The sequence below is a fragment of the Bactrocera latifrons genome, unplaced genomic scaffold, assembly GCF_001853355.1.
Source record: "Bactrocera latifrons isolate USDA-ARS-PBARC rearing strain unplaced genomic scaffold, ASM185335v1 scaffold_115, whole genome shotgun sequence".
NCBI lineage: Eukaryota > Metazoa > Arthropoda > Insecta > Diptera > Tephritidae > Bactrocera > Bactrocera latifrons.
In genome coordinates this window covers 73,779-88,498 of record NW_017534575.1, presented here as the reverse complement: position 1 = coordinate 88,498, position 14,720 = coordinate 73,779, and the positions used below count along the sequence as shown (strand labels likewise).

The 14,720-nt window shown below is 35.4% G+C and overlaps 3 protein-coding genes across 3 annotated transcripts; all 3 read right to left on the bottom strand.

The window, feature by feature from the left end:
* Positions 1 to 5,517: 5,517 nt before the first annotated feature.
* Positions 5,518 to 6,621, bottom strand: LOC108976264 (chorion protein S38). Its single transcript, XM_018945239.1, has 2 exons — positions 6,493 to 6,621; positions 5,518 to 6,401 (listed from the first exon to the last, which is right to left on the bottom strand). The coding sequence occupies exons 1-2, from the start codon at positions 6,538 to 6,540 to the stop codon at positions 5,586 to 5,588; spliced, it is 864 nt and encodes a 287-aa protein (XP_018800784.1). The 5' UTR covers positions 6,541 to 6,621; the 3' UTR covers positions 5,518 to 5,585.
* A 3,354-nt stretch (positions 6,622 to 9,975) lies between these two features.
* Positions 9,976 to 11,082, bottom strand: LOC108976257 (chorion protein S36). Its single transcript, XM_018945226.1, has 2 exons — positions 11,004 to 11,082; positions 9,976 to 10,875 (listed from the first exon to the last, which is right to left on the bottom strand). Exons 1-2 carry the CDS (start codon positions 11,043 to 11,045, stop codon positions 9,976 to 9,978), a joined length of 942 nt encoding a protein of 313 aa, XP_018800771.1. The 5' UTR covers positions 11,046 to 11,082.
* A 1,768-nt stretch (positions 11,083 to 12,850) lies between these two features.
* On the bottom strand, positions 12,851 to 14,432 carry LOC108976252 (RNA polymerase II degradation factor 1). The gene is made up of 2 exons (XM_018945211.1): positions 14,332 to 14,432; positions 12,851 to 14,236 (listed from the first exon to the last, which is right to left on the bottom strand). Exons 1-2 carry the CDS (start codon positions 14,404 to 14,406, stop codon positions 12,851 to 12,853), a joined length of 1,461 nt encoding a protein of 486 aa, XP_018800756.1. The 5' UTR covers positions 14,407 to 14,432.
* Between the last annotated feature and the right edge of the window lie 288 nt (positions 14,433 to 14,720).

Genomic DNA, 14,720 nt, shown 5'->3' with positions numbered 1-14,720 from the left:
AACAAGCAAATTCGTTTTTTACCCCACGCACACATACATACATTCACACTAAACATATAATTAGTTTTAAGCTCATTTGGTAATCATATTTAATTATATATAAACATTTCATTTTATAATATACTTATCCAACTGTATATATTACTACCATAGTCGTCAAGGGTAGGGTATACATTTTTCCACCATGTTCTCACCCTTTTTATACTGTTTACGCGGTTTTGGCAATTTTCAACGTCATAATTTATATAACGGCAAATTTTTTTTACCATGTTCTTACCTTTTATTAACCTTAATATTATAGAGTACTTAAAAATACTCAAACACTCTAAAAAATTATGTTAGTTATAGTTTTATTGATACCTTTTAATATTTTGTAATACAAATAACCCTATAAAAAACTAAAAAAAAAAAAAACATAAAATAAAAAATAAAAAAAAAACGTTTTAGCACGTAAGAAAAATCTGGATTTTTATTATTATCTACCTTTTTTTAACAGCATTTATGTTGTACTCTCAATCTGCTTTGGCTTACCAAATTGTAGCGAATTCATAATTTTTAGTATTAGATCAATAAAGCTCTGCGCCTTTCCCATGTGCTCGCGTTTAGCGCGTCTCATTGGCCATGTGTATTGATGCTTATCTTCCAAGTCTATCACTTGTGGAGATCTTGTTTCAGCGGCTGTCGGCTGCGAAGAAAAAAAATTCTTTTTATTAATATTTTGAGTCGTTCACTAAGTAATTTCGTTTACAAAATGTAAATATTTCGTGGTATATGTTATTATGTATATCGACAAAAAAATGCAATATTATTTTGTATATTTTATTATTGTCTTAAATTTAAGATGAAAGTTTTTAGCCGTTTTTGAGTGTCTATTGTGTGATTACATTTATGTTTTGCCAATGTTTGTCGACGAATGAAAAACCAATAGAATTAATTTTAAGTCGTAAAGTAGTTAAAGTAGTATTTTGAATATTTCAAGTTGTTTATTTATTCTCTTTCTGCTTTTTCTTTTTTCCTTTCTTCTGTTTTGGTTTTCTTTGATCTTTGATTTGATGATATTATAATCTTTAACCTTTCTTTCAGATATTTATTTTTTCAACTATAATAAAATCAAGTTTTTTTCGGATATATTTTTCGCTCTTATACGATATTAACTACAATTTTAGATATTCGCTATAGTTGAATATATCAAGTAAAGTGAAATTGCCAAAGTAACTTCAAAGTATGCAGTAATGTCGAGAGATACAAATGAATTAAAAATATTATGAAAAACGGAGGAAAATGAGATTGCCGCGTTTACTTTTAAGGTAAATCTATTATATCTTTATTTTATTAAATATATCAAATACCATTTAAATAATATTCATAAAATATATACGTACGTAAATCGGTTCGGATGTGCCAAATATTATATATGTACATGGTTGACGGGGATAAATTATGACAAAAAGGTACACGAACTTGTGCGTTGGGATTATATTATTTTCGTGGAGCAAAAGATACATCTTTTTGATAGTAGCACTTTTTCAAATATTTTAGAAAGGCGGTAGATAAAGTTTGGTCTGTATGAAGACGGCTGTGTTAAGTCCCAGGTTTATCTATCAAGATAATCTGCGACCTTTTCCAAGAAATTGGATAGTATCTGAAACTCAGAATTGCATTGAAGAACAAAGAGAACACCTTTACAGCAATATTTGGTAATTCAATTAATTAGCATTTTTGGGGTAATATTATCAAGTGTGAGAGATAGCTGGTTCTACTGATTTCTTGAAAGGCAGCTGACAAACAAATGGTCTACCACTAGGAATTTGCTGTTCTGTGTTTTCTTTTGAGGTCATACGGGTAAATCCATGTTTAGATCACCTGATACGATGTCATAGACGTGTTTCGAAACACCGTTATCATGTTTTGTTAACATTTATCTCGACCAATGAACACTAGCCGTTTTTTTGCCGTTCCCATGACAGTTCATGCAATATTGAATGAATGCTAGGCCCACTAATGCCCATAACTGCCTCAATTAGACGATAGGCCAGATGACGATCTTGCAACATCAAGGGGCGCATATAATCGGAACAACAACTGTTTGGACGACCTTCCCGAAATTTTGCTTAGATTTATCAACGATTGAATTCACCATACCTTAGATAAACACTGGTCCTTGATAGAGCTTCATCGTAAAAAATCGAAAATGTTCGCAATTTAATTCCATTCTTGTTCGAGAAAAACTTTTTAAATTACTTTAAACAACACATATGTGACCTGGTTTACGGAAAGGGGGCTTAGGTGTCAAAAAATCCAAAAAATCAATTTTCACTTTTTAGTTGATTCGGATGGAAGATGAGATTTTTAACAACTGCTTCCCAGAAAACTAGTTTTCGCACGTTAGCTCCCTTTTCGTAGACCAGGTCACATATAATGTTTTCTTATGGCAAAACGTTCTGAGTATGTGTACCATCAAAAGCTACAAACTTTACTATGAAATTGCGAGCATACAGATAGAAACACTAGTGTTGCCAAATCCCGAAATATAAAAGGAAATCTAACGTATAACTTCATGGCCGGCAAAATTACTTCTACTAGAAGTAAAAGAACGAAACAAAAATTTAACAATTAATTCTGTTCTGTATTGGATTGGATTCCTGGATTCTTCTAAATGGAATTGGGTAAAGAATTGACAACTTTGTCAAAACGATTATTTATTGCGTTCCTACACTTTTTGTCAGAAATGTAGTATATTTTTATGCTACAAGTATAATGACAACAGAAGCTCTTTCACAAGTTTTCTCTCAGAGTATACTTTAAATAAGGTCTTGGGATACCACTTTTTTCCCTGAAATTAATTTAATGCATAAGGAGCCTTATATGCTTCCATTTTTTCTCAAACAATATGTCAAAAAAGAAATAAAAATATATATGTAGCTGCCATACAAACTGAACGATCAAGGTCAAGTTGTTGTAAAGAAAGCATAGAACTTTGTGTATAATGCAGGACAAAAATATTAACTGCGGACGATATTTTTTATTTTTTTGCTTGTTGTTTTGTTGTTGTGGAGTCTAACAGTTGTCGGAGAATTGAATCCGATACAAAAAAGTAGTAAGTGTCATGAATTCAGATATTATTGGTTTGATATTCGAAACAGAATTTGTATCGGTTTTGGGTGTCCCTATCAGAAACAAAGCAGGAAGATAGTCGCTCACAGATTTGAAATGTAAGTTAGAAATCAAGCCGTTTTATTATTTTGAAATAATTTATCTTTATTTCAGTAGGGGAAAACATAAGTATAAATCAAGAAAAGTCTTAAAAAAATCCGGATATTTAAAGATATTTGATTTAAAAAACGTAATTTAACATCCGAATGCGTCATTATTCATTCGATTAATGTTACCTCTTAAAATCTTTCTTTAATTCGTAACTCATTACAAACTTTAATAGGATTTGCTTCAAAATTTTTATTATTTGCAAGTTTTCTGACATTAGTAAATAGCTGATTCGAATATTGGTTTTGCGTATGTTCGAAAAGACGAAAAACCAAACAGATTTGTGACACCATTAAAAATCAGAATTGGTTTGCAATTCTCTCTTTTATTCCACAACACCTCTGATTTATAGATTTATTACTTTTAATGCATAAATATAAAAAACTTAAGAAATTTAATAAGGCATACATTGCCTAAACAGAGGCTAGCAGTATGTGGGACAATAAAGATAAAGTATTAAAAGTGGTAAAGGTGTAGATATTGTTGCCAAAATGTTTTATTAAACTTATAATTTCTAACCCTCTATTCGTTGAAATCAATTCATTGAAAACAATATTAGAATCCGACATTTCAAATCACGACAGCCGATACAATTATTTTAATAATTAAACAACACGACACACTTGTAGAATAATAATCACAAATTTTGAATTTTCACAATTTTTAACTCGTCTTGCCCCTATTGAATCCCCCTTTAATATTTAACAAAATTAAGCAAAAGACGAACCTTGAGAATTGTATTTAGCGCAATTAAACCGAAAATTGCAACAACTGCAATATGCTTCATAGCTTCCGGCAGAGCAACACGCTTATTTTGCCCTAAAATGACTGAAACTTAAGTGTGGCACTCTTTGTGCTTTGCTTGGTAACTGATTGTCTTTTGCTAGTTTCTTTCTTTGCTGTATTTTGTTTTGTTAAACTTCGAAGTGACTTTGAACTTGTAACACTTTTCACATACGCCAACCTTATATTCGTAAATAAGAATGCTAAGTTATTTTAGCTTCCACAGAATTTAATGATATAAGAAATTATTTAATATTCTAGAGAATATTCGCGCTCGTTTAGAGTTCTACAATTTTTCTGAATGCATTTTGCAAATTTTTATGCACGCATTTTTATAATATTTTATATGAAATGCATTTTTACTTTTATTTGATGAACGAATTTGACCCAGTTTTGTGAGGGTTTTTTTAATGAGAGGTATTGCTAGCGTTTTGTACCACCGAAACCTGCTACAATGATAGTTTTTTCACCTAACGGTTGTTTTCTGCGCTTAAAAATTTATTTGTTAAAATTTTAAGAATGAAGAGCCAAGATCATGTCTGTGTGGCAGTCTGTTATTTTACACGAAAAAACATAATCTGAGACATTTCAGGAGCCAAGTGGTGTATTACAGTATGTAGTACTACCGTAGCTTTTAATAATATACATAAATGTCAAATTCAGGCAACTCCAATTAATAGCTAAAATAAATCTCTAAGAAATCATTGCTTTTTAAATTCTTCATGAAATCGTTTAGTCCACCATTGTCAATTCAAATTTCGTCCCAAAATGTAAGAATAGGAATGGTATCTACTTTTTCATTATAAAATACTAATATAGTATACAGTACATCCGCAACTATACTCTAGTTGCCCTACAGATTAGTGGTGTTAGTTTGCGGCTGAATCCACCACCATCCTTACTTTTTTCCATAACTTACTTGTTTAGTCTTAGGAAGTACGTGAATGCTACTTATTGCGTGCAATTTTGCTTGATTGGGCAGTGATGATGCTAACGTTGACAATATCTATATACATATGTACATATGTACATATGTTGCAAACTTCGTAGAGAAACGATAAACTAACTGTTTAATAAATCTAACCTTTTTCGATGTACAAAGACCTTTACAGTAATTGTTCGCGTATATCTCAAGTTGACTGGACACTCCTCCATACCAATCAGTTTCTATTGGCTGAAACAAAAAAATATTTTCACTTGGAGTACATTGAGTGCAAAGAGCTCTCGACATCTTCGACCCTAAAGTGCTCCCAGCATTTTTGAAGTTACTCAATTTTATTTATTATATTTTACACCAGAATCGAAATGAATCTTTTGAGTGCTGTTATTGAATTCTACCTAACTAATTTAACCAATTAAATCCCAAAGATATGTAAATTATCATAAAAAAGTTTTATTTTCTCCCTTTGGCACAGTATAAAAAAATATTCAGGTTCAATTAACCTTTCCATCTGAAGACAGATTTTTCTCTTCTTTCTGCATTAACTCCTTATCCTAAAGTTTAGGTAATAACCTCAATAAATTCTCTATGAACTGGAATTTTAGTATTGAGGAGCTGCTGCAGCATAGCCGCCTTGTGCTGAGCTACCGGCATTGTATCCACCTTGTGGGGCGGCACTAGCGCCATAAGCATCTTGTCCGGCATTACCACCATCATAGGCGCCTTGTCCGCCATTGGCGATATTGGCCAAAGCGGCTAATCCTTGGCTACCTTGTAACAGTTGGTAACCAGCGGCCTCAGCATTAGAGGCGCCAGCATTACCACCAGCTCCTGCACCAGCTCCAGCACCGGAACTAGCACCATAACCACCGCTGCTGTAAGCGGCTTGTTGCTTCTCATTAACAAAGTATTTCTCTGCTGGTGGCTTGACAACGTTAACGTACACAGGCTCGACCTTAACGGGACGTGGGTGATGCTTAACATAGACTTTGCGCAATACGACTGCTGGGGGTTTGTGCAATACAACTGGTGCGGGTTTCACAACTAGTGGAGGATGATTGACCAACACCTTGGTGGGTGGGCGTTTGACAATGATTGCAGCTGGACGATGGATAAGGATTTCACCCTTGTTTTGTGGGTAGGTGATCGAAGAGCTGACCGTATTGGCGCGTTGACCTAACGAGTAGGGAATGCTTTGGGCGGGCAAGATTTTACCGCATGGGCTGGGTACACCGTTGCCATCACCTTGGATTGAACCCGAGCCAATGCCCTGAATTATGCCACTCAGTGCATCACCACTGACACCGGCAGCGCCTCCACCGATTCCACCAGCGCCTCCACCGATAGCACCGCCGCTACCATAACCGCCAGCCGATCCTTGTGAACCATACGAAGCATAAGCTGTCGTGCTGCACGCCTGTTTATAAAGAAAATGAGTGAAACAAAGAGTTAGCCAAATGCATCAAACAAATATCGTAGATAACGGTTAGTAAAAAATCACTACGTACAATCATTGCGATGCCGCACACATAAAGCAGGTGTTGAAAGCGGTTCATTGTGTCGCTTTTAGTGTACTGGGGTGATGCTGCTGCTTTGGTCTGCGGAACTTGTTCTGTTGTTATGTTATTGTGTTCTCAAGGCAAGAGCACCGTTAGCTGACTGTGGTCAATGGGTTGAGAAGATTTGTTTAAATATGCTTCGATGGCATTACGCCATATTGCACTTTCAATTACGTGACATTTCTGCGGCAGTTCATAGCGCGCCACCCGACGCTATTTTGTCTTTCATCAAATTTTTGTTGCGATTTTCTGTTGCTGATATTTTTTCGACATGTTTATCGCAATAATATCAATCCGGTGTTGATATCTTATTGCGTTAGCTGTCTGAACTGACTCATTATAGTCAATTACTCTCACGAGCCATGCTCTCATGTTACTGCAGATGAGATCATGGGGTTAATTAGTCATTTCCGTGTAACTCTTATCATAACAATTTCGCAGGATATACAAATATATTCATTCATGGATGTGTGATTGCAAATTATAAAATTTAAGAAAATGTTTTTTTTTGTAAATATGTGCGGTAGTTATGGAAAAACTTATAATATTTCTTAATTCCTATTTACCGAGTTGTGTTAAAACATGTGAAAGCTCCATTTGTAGCACAACAAAAAGTTGAGATGGAAAGATCGATCAAATTTCTGAAATAGCTATGATTCCCTTGGTTACTCAACCCAGCAGATTATAAATTTTTTGCTATAGCCATCGGGAAAAAATCATTACAGACCAAAATGTTTTCTTTTTGATCACGATTTATGTACATATGTGTATGATGCATTAAAAGAGGCGTTTATGTCTGTTAAATACGGAGGTAGATTAGTATTATGGTTATAAGGGTATTAGATTTTTAAATAAATGATTCGTTTAATATTTTTGAGAATCCGCATTTGATTTGTTGCAGTCATTAAAATATTTGTTTTTTTTGGAAACGCCTGTAGAACAGACCATTCTTCATGTAAGTTTGCAGAGAGACTCTTGTGTAGATTGTATATTGCCTGTGTTGATCAGGAAGTACAAATTTTGTAGTGAGGTTAAGCAAAACTGACGATCTTCGAGTGAAATTTTCGAATAATTCAAAAAATAAAATTTTTAACAGAACTTCAAACCAGGTTGTGTCTCATAACTGAATCGATGCATTGTTGATTTGAGATTTTGAACAATAAAAAATTTTTATCAATAATATTTAACTAGTCAAGTCAGTTTGGAATAGTTTTCAGAACTGTAAACCAATTTTTATATTTCAAAGCGAATCAGATTGGATTTTCGCATGCAATATTCCAATCAACTGAGTCGCTAATTGAACAACATTAACAAACAAAAATATTCGGAACTTTATAAATTTTGAACACAAAATGAAAAAAAAAAATATTCCTTGAAAGAAAGTAGTGAAAAAGCAAAATGAAAAATTTTACGGTATTTTAGAGAAATAATAAACTGACTTAATACGTTTCATCCTCTCCCTAAAATATTGGGTACGAAAAGTCTTTTCGTATTCTAATCAAACTTCAACTTATTTTTTTATATATATAATGAACTTTAATGAACCAAATATGTACCATTTTGGCCAACCACTTTCTTCCTTCTCTCGAAGGCAACTTTTTTCCATTAAGGGAGTTCTGCATTGACCGAAACAAATGGTAGGCCGATGGTGCAAGGTAAGGGCTATATGGAGGATGCATCAAAACTTCCCAGCCGAGCTCTCCAGTTTTTGTCGAGTATCCAAATATGTGTGTGGTCTAGCCTTGCCCTGATGGAAAACGAAGCTCTTTCTGTTGATCTGTTGATTCTGGCCGTTTGCTTGCTGAGAGAGTTTTCTCCTAGATTTAGAAAATTCGAACATAAAAAATGGAAATGAGGCTTCAAAAGCATTTTTGGCAAAATTTTATATTCGTGTTTAAAATGATTTAAAATTAATTTCATGTCCATAGTCTATTCCCTCTCCAGGGTGTGTTCGCTATGTTTGTGACCCGCCACATAAAAAACACCCAATGAAAATAAGAGAACTGTCTTGGATGGGAAAAACGGCTGGCGCGCCGTTTACAAACTCGGCCTTAATCGCATAAGCGGTGCTTACACCAATAAAGAAGAAGAAGTATATTCCAAGTAGGTTTTTCTGCTCTTTAAAATTAAAGCAAAGCTGGATATGAAGGCTTGCTACTTTTTCCGTAATGTCTTATGGTAATTAGGACAGCTTAGTTTCGAAAAATCCGTATTTAAAAATTGCGGTTTAAGTTTGGCTGCCTTGGCGCCAACCCCTTTCAAGTGGCATGCCCGCCCCAATTTCTAAGATTGGCTTTTGAAATTTTCAATTAAATTTCTTAAAGCACATGCCTTCTGATTAAAATAATAAAAATAAAAAAAATCGATTCTTGAAACATTTTTAGAAATAAATAAGACGTTATATGTATTTCCTATATATCGCTAATGAGTCTCTCGTTAGTTTCTGACAACAAAACCGATAAAAGTGTTTAAATTTTAATTAAAACATCAAACCAAAAATTTCACAATTCATTATAACCGCTAAAACTAATTATCAGATGAAATTCTTATTCCAACTATCAGATTTCACAACAACTCTCAATATTAATTTATAAATTAAACACAAAAATATTTTCATTACATTACAAGTATTATTTTCTAATGCTGTTGTTTTCAAAAATATTTTCTAACAAAACAAAGTCACTAATAAGTTCGTTGTTCGTTGTTCGTTTTACCAACATCCGTTTGTTGTTAGGTGAGTTTGTTATGGGATATGCGTGTACTAAAGAGCAATGGGAAATTGACAGAACAACAGCTGATTAAAAGTTAGACAATATAAAATATATTTTATTATTTTAAACTGGAATATGAAACAACTAGGTTTATTTTTTTAAAACCAATTGCTTAGTAATACATTATTCAAAGGCCAGCCTATCATTCAATTTGTTAATTCGTTGAACTTTTGATAACTCGTGATAATTTATGATAATTCCACAACATTGGTCCTATGATGAATAGATGACCTCTTTAATATCTGTTGTCCATGTGATATGGTAATTCTTATCATGCGCTTGAGCTCTTTAAATAATGAACGAAATCTGTCTGACACATACATATGTACAAATGTAATTTTAAAAGAAAAATTATTTCAATACAAAAATGTATAATAGAAAAGTCTCTAGTAAATTCCAAGACGGTAATTGTAAAGTTCACAAATATTACTCCTTCGCAAATAAACTCAAATTCGGATTCCATATACAATTTCTGGCTAAATGTTTCTTAACCCAAGTACATTTTGTTCAAATGATAAGTATTAACCTAAAAAAAAAACAATGGCTCTCGTGAGAAAATGGCTTTTTTTATTTTTTCATTGTCGAACAGGACATAAGTTCATATGTATAAAACATGTAAAAAAAAAAATTATAACTGAAAAAATACTAAGCTAGGCATTATTTAATAGCCCGATGATTGTGCAGCACTGCCGTAGCCGCTGTTGCTACTTGGGGCAGCACCATAAGATGCTTCACCGCCGTATGAGGAAGCGGGAGCAGCACCATAAGATTGAGCAGGAGCAGCGCTATAAGACGGAGCAGCAGCTGCGGCGCTGTATGACGAAGCAGGAGCTTCATTGTATGATGATGCGGGCGCTGCCTCATAAGATTGTGCTGGAGCTGAGTATGATGAACCACCATATGATGAAGCCTGATAGCTCTTTTGTACACCGGGGACAAGGGGAGCATCAACCTTTTTGCCTGGTTTGTATACTTTTACGTAGACTGGATTCAAGCTGAGTGGAGTTGGCACCTTGTTGATCACTTCTTGTTGATAGATCACCGATGGTTTAATCTTGTAGATGACTGGGGCAGCTTTAACAACAGCAGCTGGTCCGCCGCCAATTTGAGTTGGTGGCAAAGCTGGCTGATTGACAATGATTGGTGGCAAGGGTTGGGTGGCGATCACTTGATGATTGTTTTGGCCAGATGGCACTAACAGAGAACGGTAAACGCCCTGATCAACTACATTGGGTGCAACAATATTGATATTGCCCTGACGAATGTTCGAAGCCAAGTTAGATTCAGCCAAAGATTCGGCAATGGCGTCAGAGTTCTTCAAATTACGATAGACTGGGTTGGAGTTGAGCGCTTGCAATTGAGCTTGGACTTGGCTGAGACGAGCCACTTCAGCGGGTGAGACTGGAATTTCAGCATTGGCAGGAGTAATGGAACCGCCAGCCTGTTGAGCACCACCGGCAGCAGCCTGTACTAATTCATCGAGACCATTCGATGAGGCCGATGATAGGTAGGAAGCACCACTACCGCCACCCGAAGTCGAACCATAAGAGGCCGTTGCAAGCTTTATGAAGAAAGATAAAAAAGAAAATTATTAACATGAAATTACACCAATACGTTTCGTTTCTTCGTCCAAAATTTTCATGTTCTTTCTAAATGTGTGGTGCGTATGTGTAATTTTTGTTTACGTACCGGTGCGGCAACGAAGAAAAGTGTGAATAGGAAACAGTTCATTGTTTGATGATCTCTTTGATCTGTGTATTCCGATGGACTGTTCACTGTGGTGTGTCGTAATACTACTTGTACCGGAGATGTTATTGAGCTTTTATATATGAGAAGTTCACTCGGTTTGCCGTACGTGATTTAGACGTGAAATGCCAATAACGCAATCGAAATGAGCTTAGAGTTTATTGGAGATTAGTTATGTGGCACGCGATAAGTCGATGTCGGTTGCTGTTAAATTGTTGCCCAATAGATAGTAATCACAACCGACAGAAAGTGGCGATTTTGTCAATATTACATGATAGCTTTGACTGCTCCGTCTATGGTTGAGGCTTCCGCCAATAATACGCGAAGGGAGTTCTGGTTTAAGGTACTTGATTTAATTGCTTTAAAATGTAAGCTACTACATATGTACGGAGGTAGTACTTTGTACAAAATTGTGGACAATGAACTTTTAGGAATCATTTAACTTACTACATTTTCAAGTTTCAGTTAAATTTTTTGAAGCTTTTCATTATCATCATATCAATTGAAGTCTATGGTGGCATTCATGCTGAGTTCTTAACAATATTTAGCGATCGAATACCATGTTTTTTTTTTCAAACTCCTAAAATAAGCGAAACCATTCATGAATGTATCTTTTTAAGATACAAATTCTCATTAATAATTTTTTTGGGATACTAAAGAAGAAATCATACTCTTCAAAGTAAAATATTGCTAACAAAACGACTAATGTCTCGTTTTCTTACGAAATGAAAACGTCAGTCGATGATTTTCAAGCAATGAAGGCGTAACGGAAGACATTCTCTGGAATACCCTTCAGAGTCGAAGTACATACATCTCTGTCGTCTCAAAATGCTTGCCTTTAATCGGCGTTTTTGGGCAAGGAAACAAAAAAAAAAAAACAAAAATCCGGGTGCCACATCTGGGCTGTAGGGCGGTGTGAGCCGGGGCGTTGTCGTGGTGAAACTTCCAATCGGCTCCCATGTCTTGTCGGACCCGATTGGCCCTTCGTTTGATTCTCTTGAGAACTTCCACGTAAAACTTGGTATTGACAGTTTGTCTAGGAGGAACCAATTCATGGTGGACGATGCATTTGATGTCAAAAAAGACAATGAGAATCATTTTCAATTTGGATTTGGTCATTCTTCCCTTTTTTGGGCGAGACTCTCCAAAAAGGTGCCACCGAAACACACCACTTCTTGCTAAAGCAACATCCGGATAAGCCTGCTTGATCATATAATATCAAACGTCTCTGCCGCTGTTTTACCGAGTTTCACACAGATTTTAATCGCATAGCTGCTGTTCGACAATACGAAATTTTACATTACAAGTATCTCAATTTTATCAATATACACACAAATACCATGAACCCTTATTTCTGTAGGTAGAAATGACAAAATAAATAAAATCAACTCTATAACTGAGTTAGTTTAAAGTTTCCGACCATCTCTCAAGAAACTTTTCCCAATACAAATGGTACCTCAGCAAGCAAAGTGTAAATAGCTTAAATTATGCAAAAATTACCTACCTTTATTGAAAACTAATACGTATGTAATATGTAAAAGTATCAGCATAAACGTTTAAGACTCAAAGATTTTGATATTAGAAGTGTTAGAACCCTTCTCTCTCGATTCAGCACATGTAAATTTGAGAACACTTTGTTAGACAAATTCAAATAATTTTCTGATTTTAACCTACAAACATTGATTTGTAACACCACACTTTAAATCTTTTCATTTATTAGCTTATTATCTCAGTCTTACATACTTAAGAACTTATTTAGATAAATAACTTAATATTTAAGGCTATCGCCACTACAAGCCCGCTTGGTAGAGCTCTCCATTCGAACGGCTATCGCTCCTACTTCTATACTCTTGATGAGTGGATACCGGTTGTGTCTGTTGCATACTGTATTCATCATAAGAAGGAACTGAGCGCTTATTATACATGTAACGGGATTTCATTATGTTGTTGGCCGCAAAGGGCCCGTTGGGTTCTTGCGTAGGTATTGAGCCCATATCGGGTGGATAAACACCCTGATTGTAATAATTCGGAGCTGGGTATGATATTGAAGATGAGTGTTGTTGTTGTGGTTGTTGGTCATATTGTGTTGTCTGTTGGTATTGTGTGGGATAGTGTGAGTCTTGTATTTGCAATGGATATTGTGTGTGTTGTTGTGTTTGTGCGTAATTAGTGTTTGGTGAGTACTGTTCGAATTGTTGATAGTGTTGTTGTTGTTCATATGTCATTGCAGAGTAAGGATGTTGTGTGTATTGTGTATTTACGCTTTGTGTCTGCTCTCCTACTAGTGTCTGTTCCGCTTGGGATTGTGTGCTCTGTGTTTGTCTGTTGTCTGTATAGTTTTCTGAATCTGTAACGTTTATCGGTTCACGATGATATATCACGGGTGGCATTTTGACCACAACTGGTGCATCATTTGTTTCCAATTCGATCATTTTATTCGACTCGGGCAAATTAACGACAACTGGCATTGCTTCAAGGGTCTGATCCAGTATTGATGTATCATTTTTATATTGGATCTTCTTCTTGGCCGTTGTTTGTGTATATTCTGGTGCATATTTTATGTTAATATGTTGAAATTTTTTATATTTTTTCAAATCTTCTTTGTAATTGTTTTTGTCGACCACATCATTGTAGCATTGACCAGTACCACCATATTGTTCCTTCGTTGTTATATCCGATTGCTCTTTTTTCGTATTTGTATCGTTTGTTGTTGGTTCGACAGTAGTTGCAACGTTATCTGTTTTCGGCTCGGGCTTTTGCTTTCGACGTATTTTTCGTACTTTCTTGGTGGCATCAGCTTTTGCTTTCTTTTTACTTTTTTCCCCGGTTGTCTTATCATCGGTTTTGGGTGCCTTAACCTCATTTTGTAACACTGGTTTGTTTATGGACTCATCTTGAACTTTGTAAGCGGCGCCATTTTCGCTCATATTGAAGACGCCATTACAACGTTCTTCACCGCCCACCTGTAGGTGTATGGCATTCTTGAAGTCTTCACCTAAATGTTCCAGCCAAAACGCTTCATCCACATCAGCGGAAGTGAAAAATCGTGATGTCTGTCCCGTTTCACTTTCGCTGGGTTCACCATGCTGTTGCGCCACATCAACGAAGTCATATTTATCATCACTACTTTTGACTGGTGTATATGTTTCAATGGTGCTGACATTCAAAGCGCTGGACTGAAGAGGGGAAATTTATGATTGGTAAGCTTTAACTCAATTACATAATTATTTTTATAAACTGAATATACACCATTTCTTTTCTTCAGTTACACACTTACATGCCGCACCAGCAAAAATACCAAAACGATGTAGAACCGCCACGCGCATTCACCACGCACGGCCTTCATATTAGCTTTCTCTTGTGCCGCAGCAAGAAAATCGACAGCAAAAAAAAAAAAAACAAAAAACAACTGATTTTAGCTCAGTCCAATTTCATATTTCCAACTGAATCAAATCGCTAACAAGTATTGCCTTAAATATCTGAATTGATTTGCATCTCAAAGCATAAAACTCACAACGGAGCAAAAGCGACTTTTTTCCCATCTTTACTTAGTTCTGACGTTTGACTTTCATTCTCCAATATCATTTTCCCTAAGCAGACGTGCTTGTGATGGGTTTTTTCTTTGGTTACTGTGTATGGTTTGAAGTCGCAGTGGTTTTT

Coding starts and splice junctions, on each gene's coding strand:
- LOC108976257 (XM_018945226.1), bottom strand. CDS start 11,045: ATGAACTGTTTCCTATTCACACTTTTCTTCGTTGCCGCACCG. Junction 10,876..11,003: donor TTTTCTTCGTTGCCGCACCG/GTACGTAAACAA, acceptor TTCTTCATAAAG/CTTGCAACGGCCTCTTATGG.
- LOC108976252 (XM_018945211.1), bottom strand. CDS start 14,406: ATGAAGGCCGTGCGTGGTGAATGCGCGTGGCGGTTCTACATCGTTTTG. Junction 14,237..14,331: donor TGCTGGTGCGGCATGTAAGT/GTGTAACTGAAG, acceptor TCCCCTCTTCAG/TCCAGCGCTTTGAATGTCAG.
- LOC108976264 (XM_018945239.1), bottom strand. CDS start 6,540: ATGAACCGCTTTCAACACCTGCTTTATGTGTGCGGCATCGCAATGATT. Junction 6,402..6,492: donor TGTGCGGCATCGCAATGATT/GTACGTAGTGAT, acceptor CTTTATAAACAG/GCGTGCAGCACGACAGCTTA.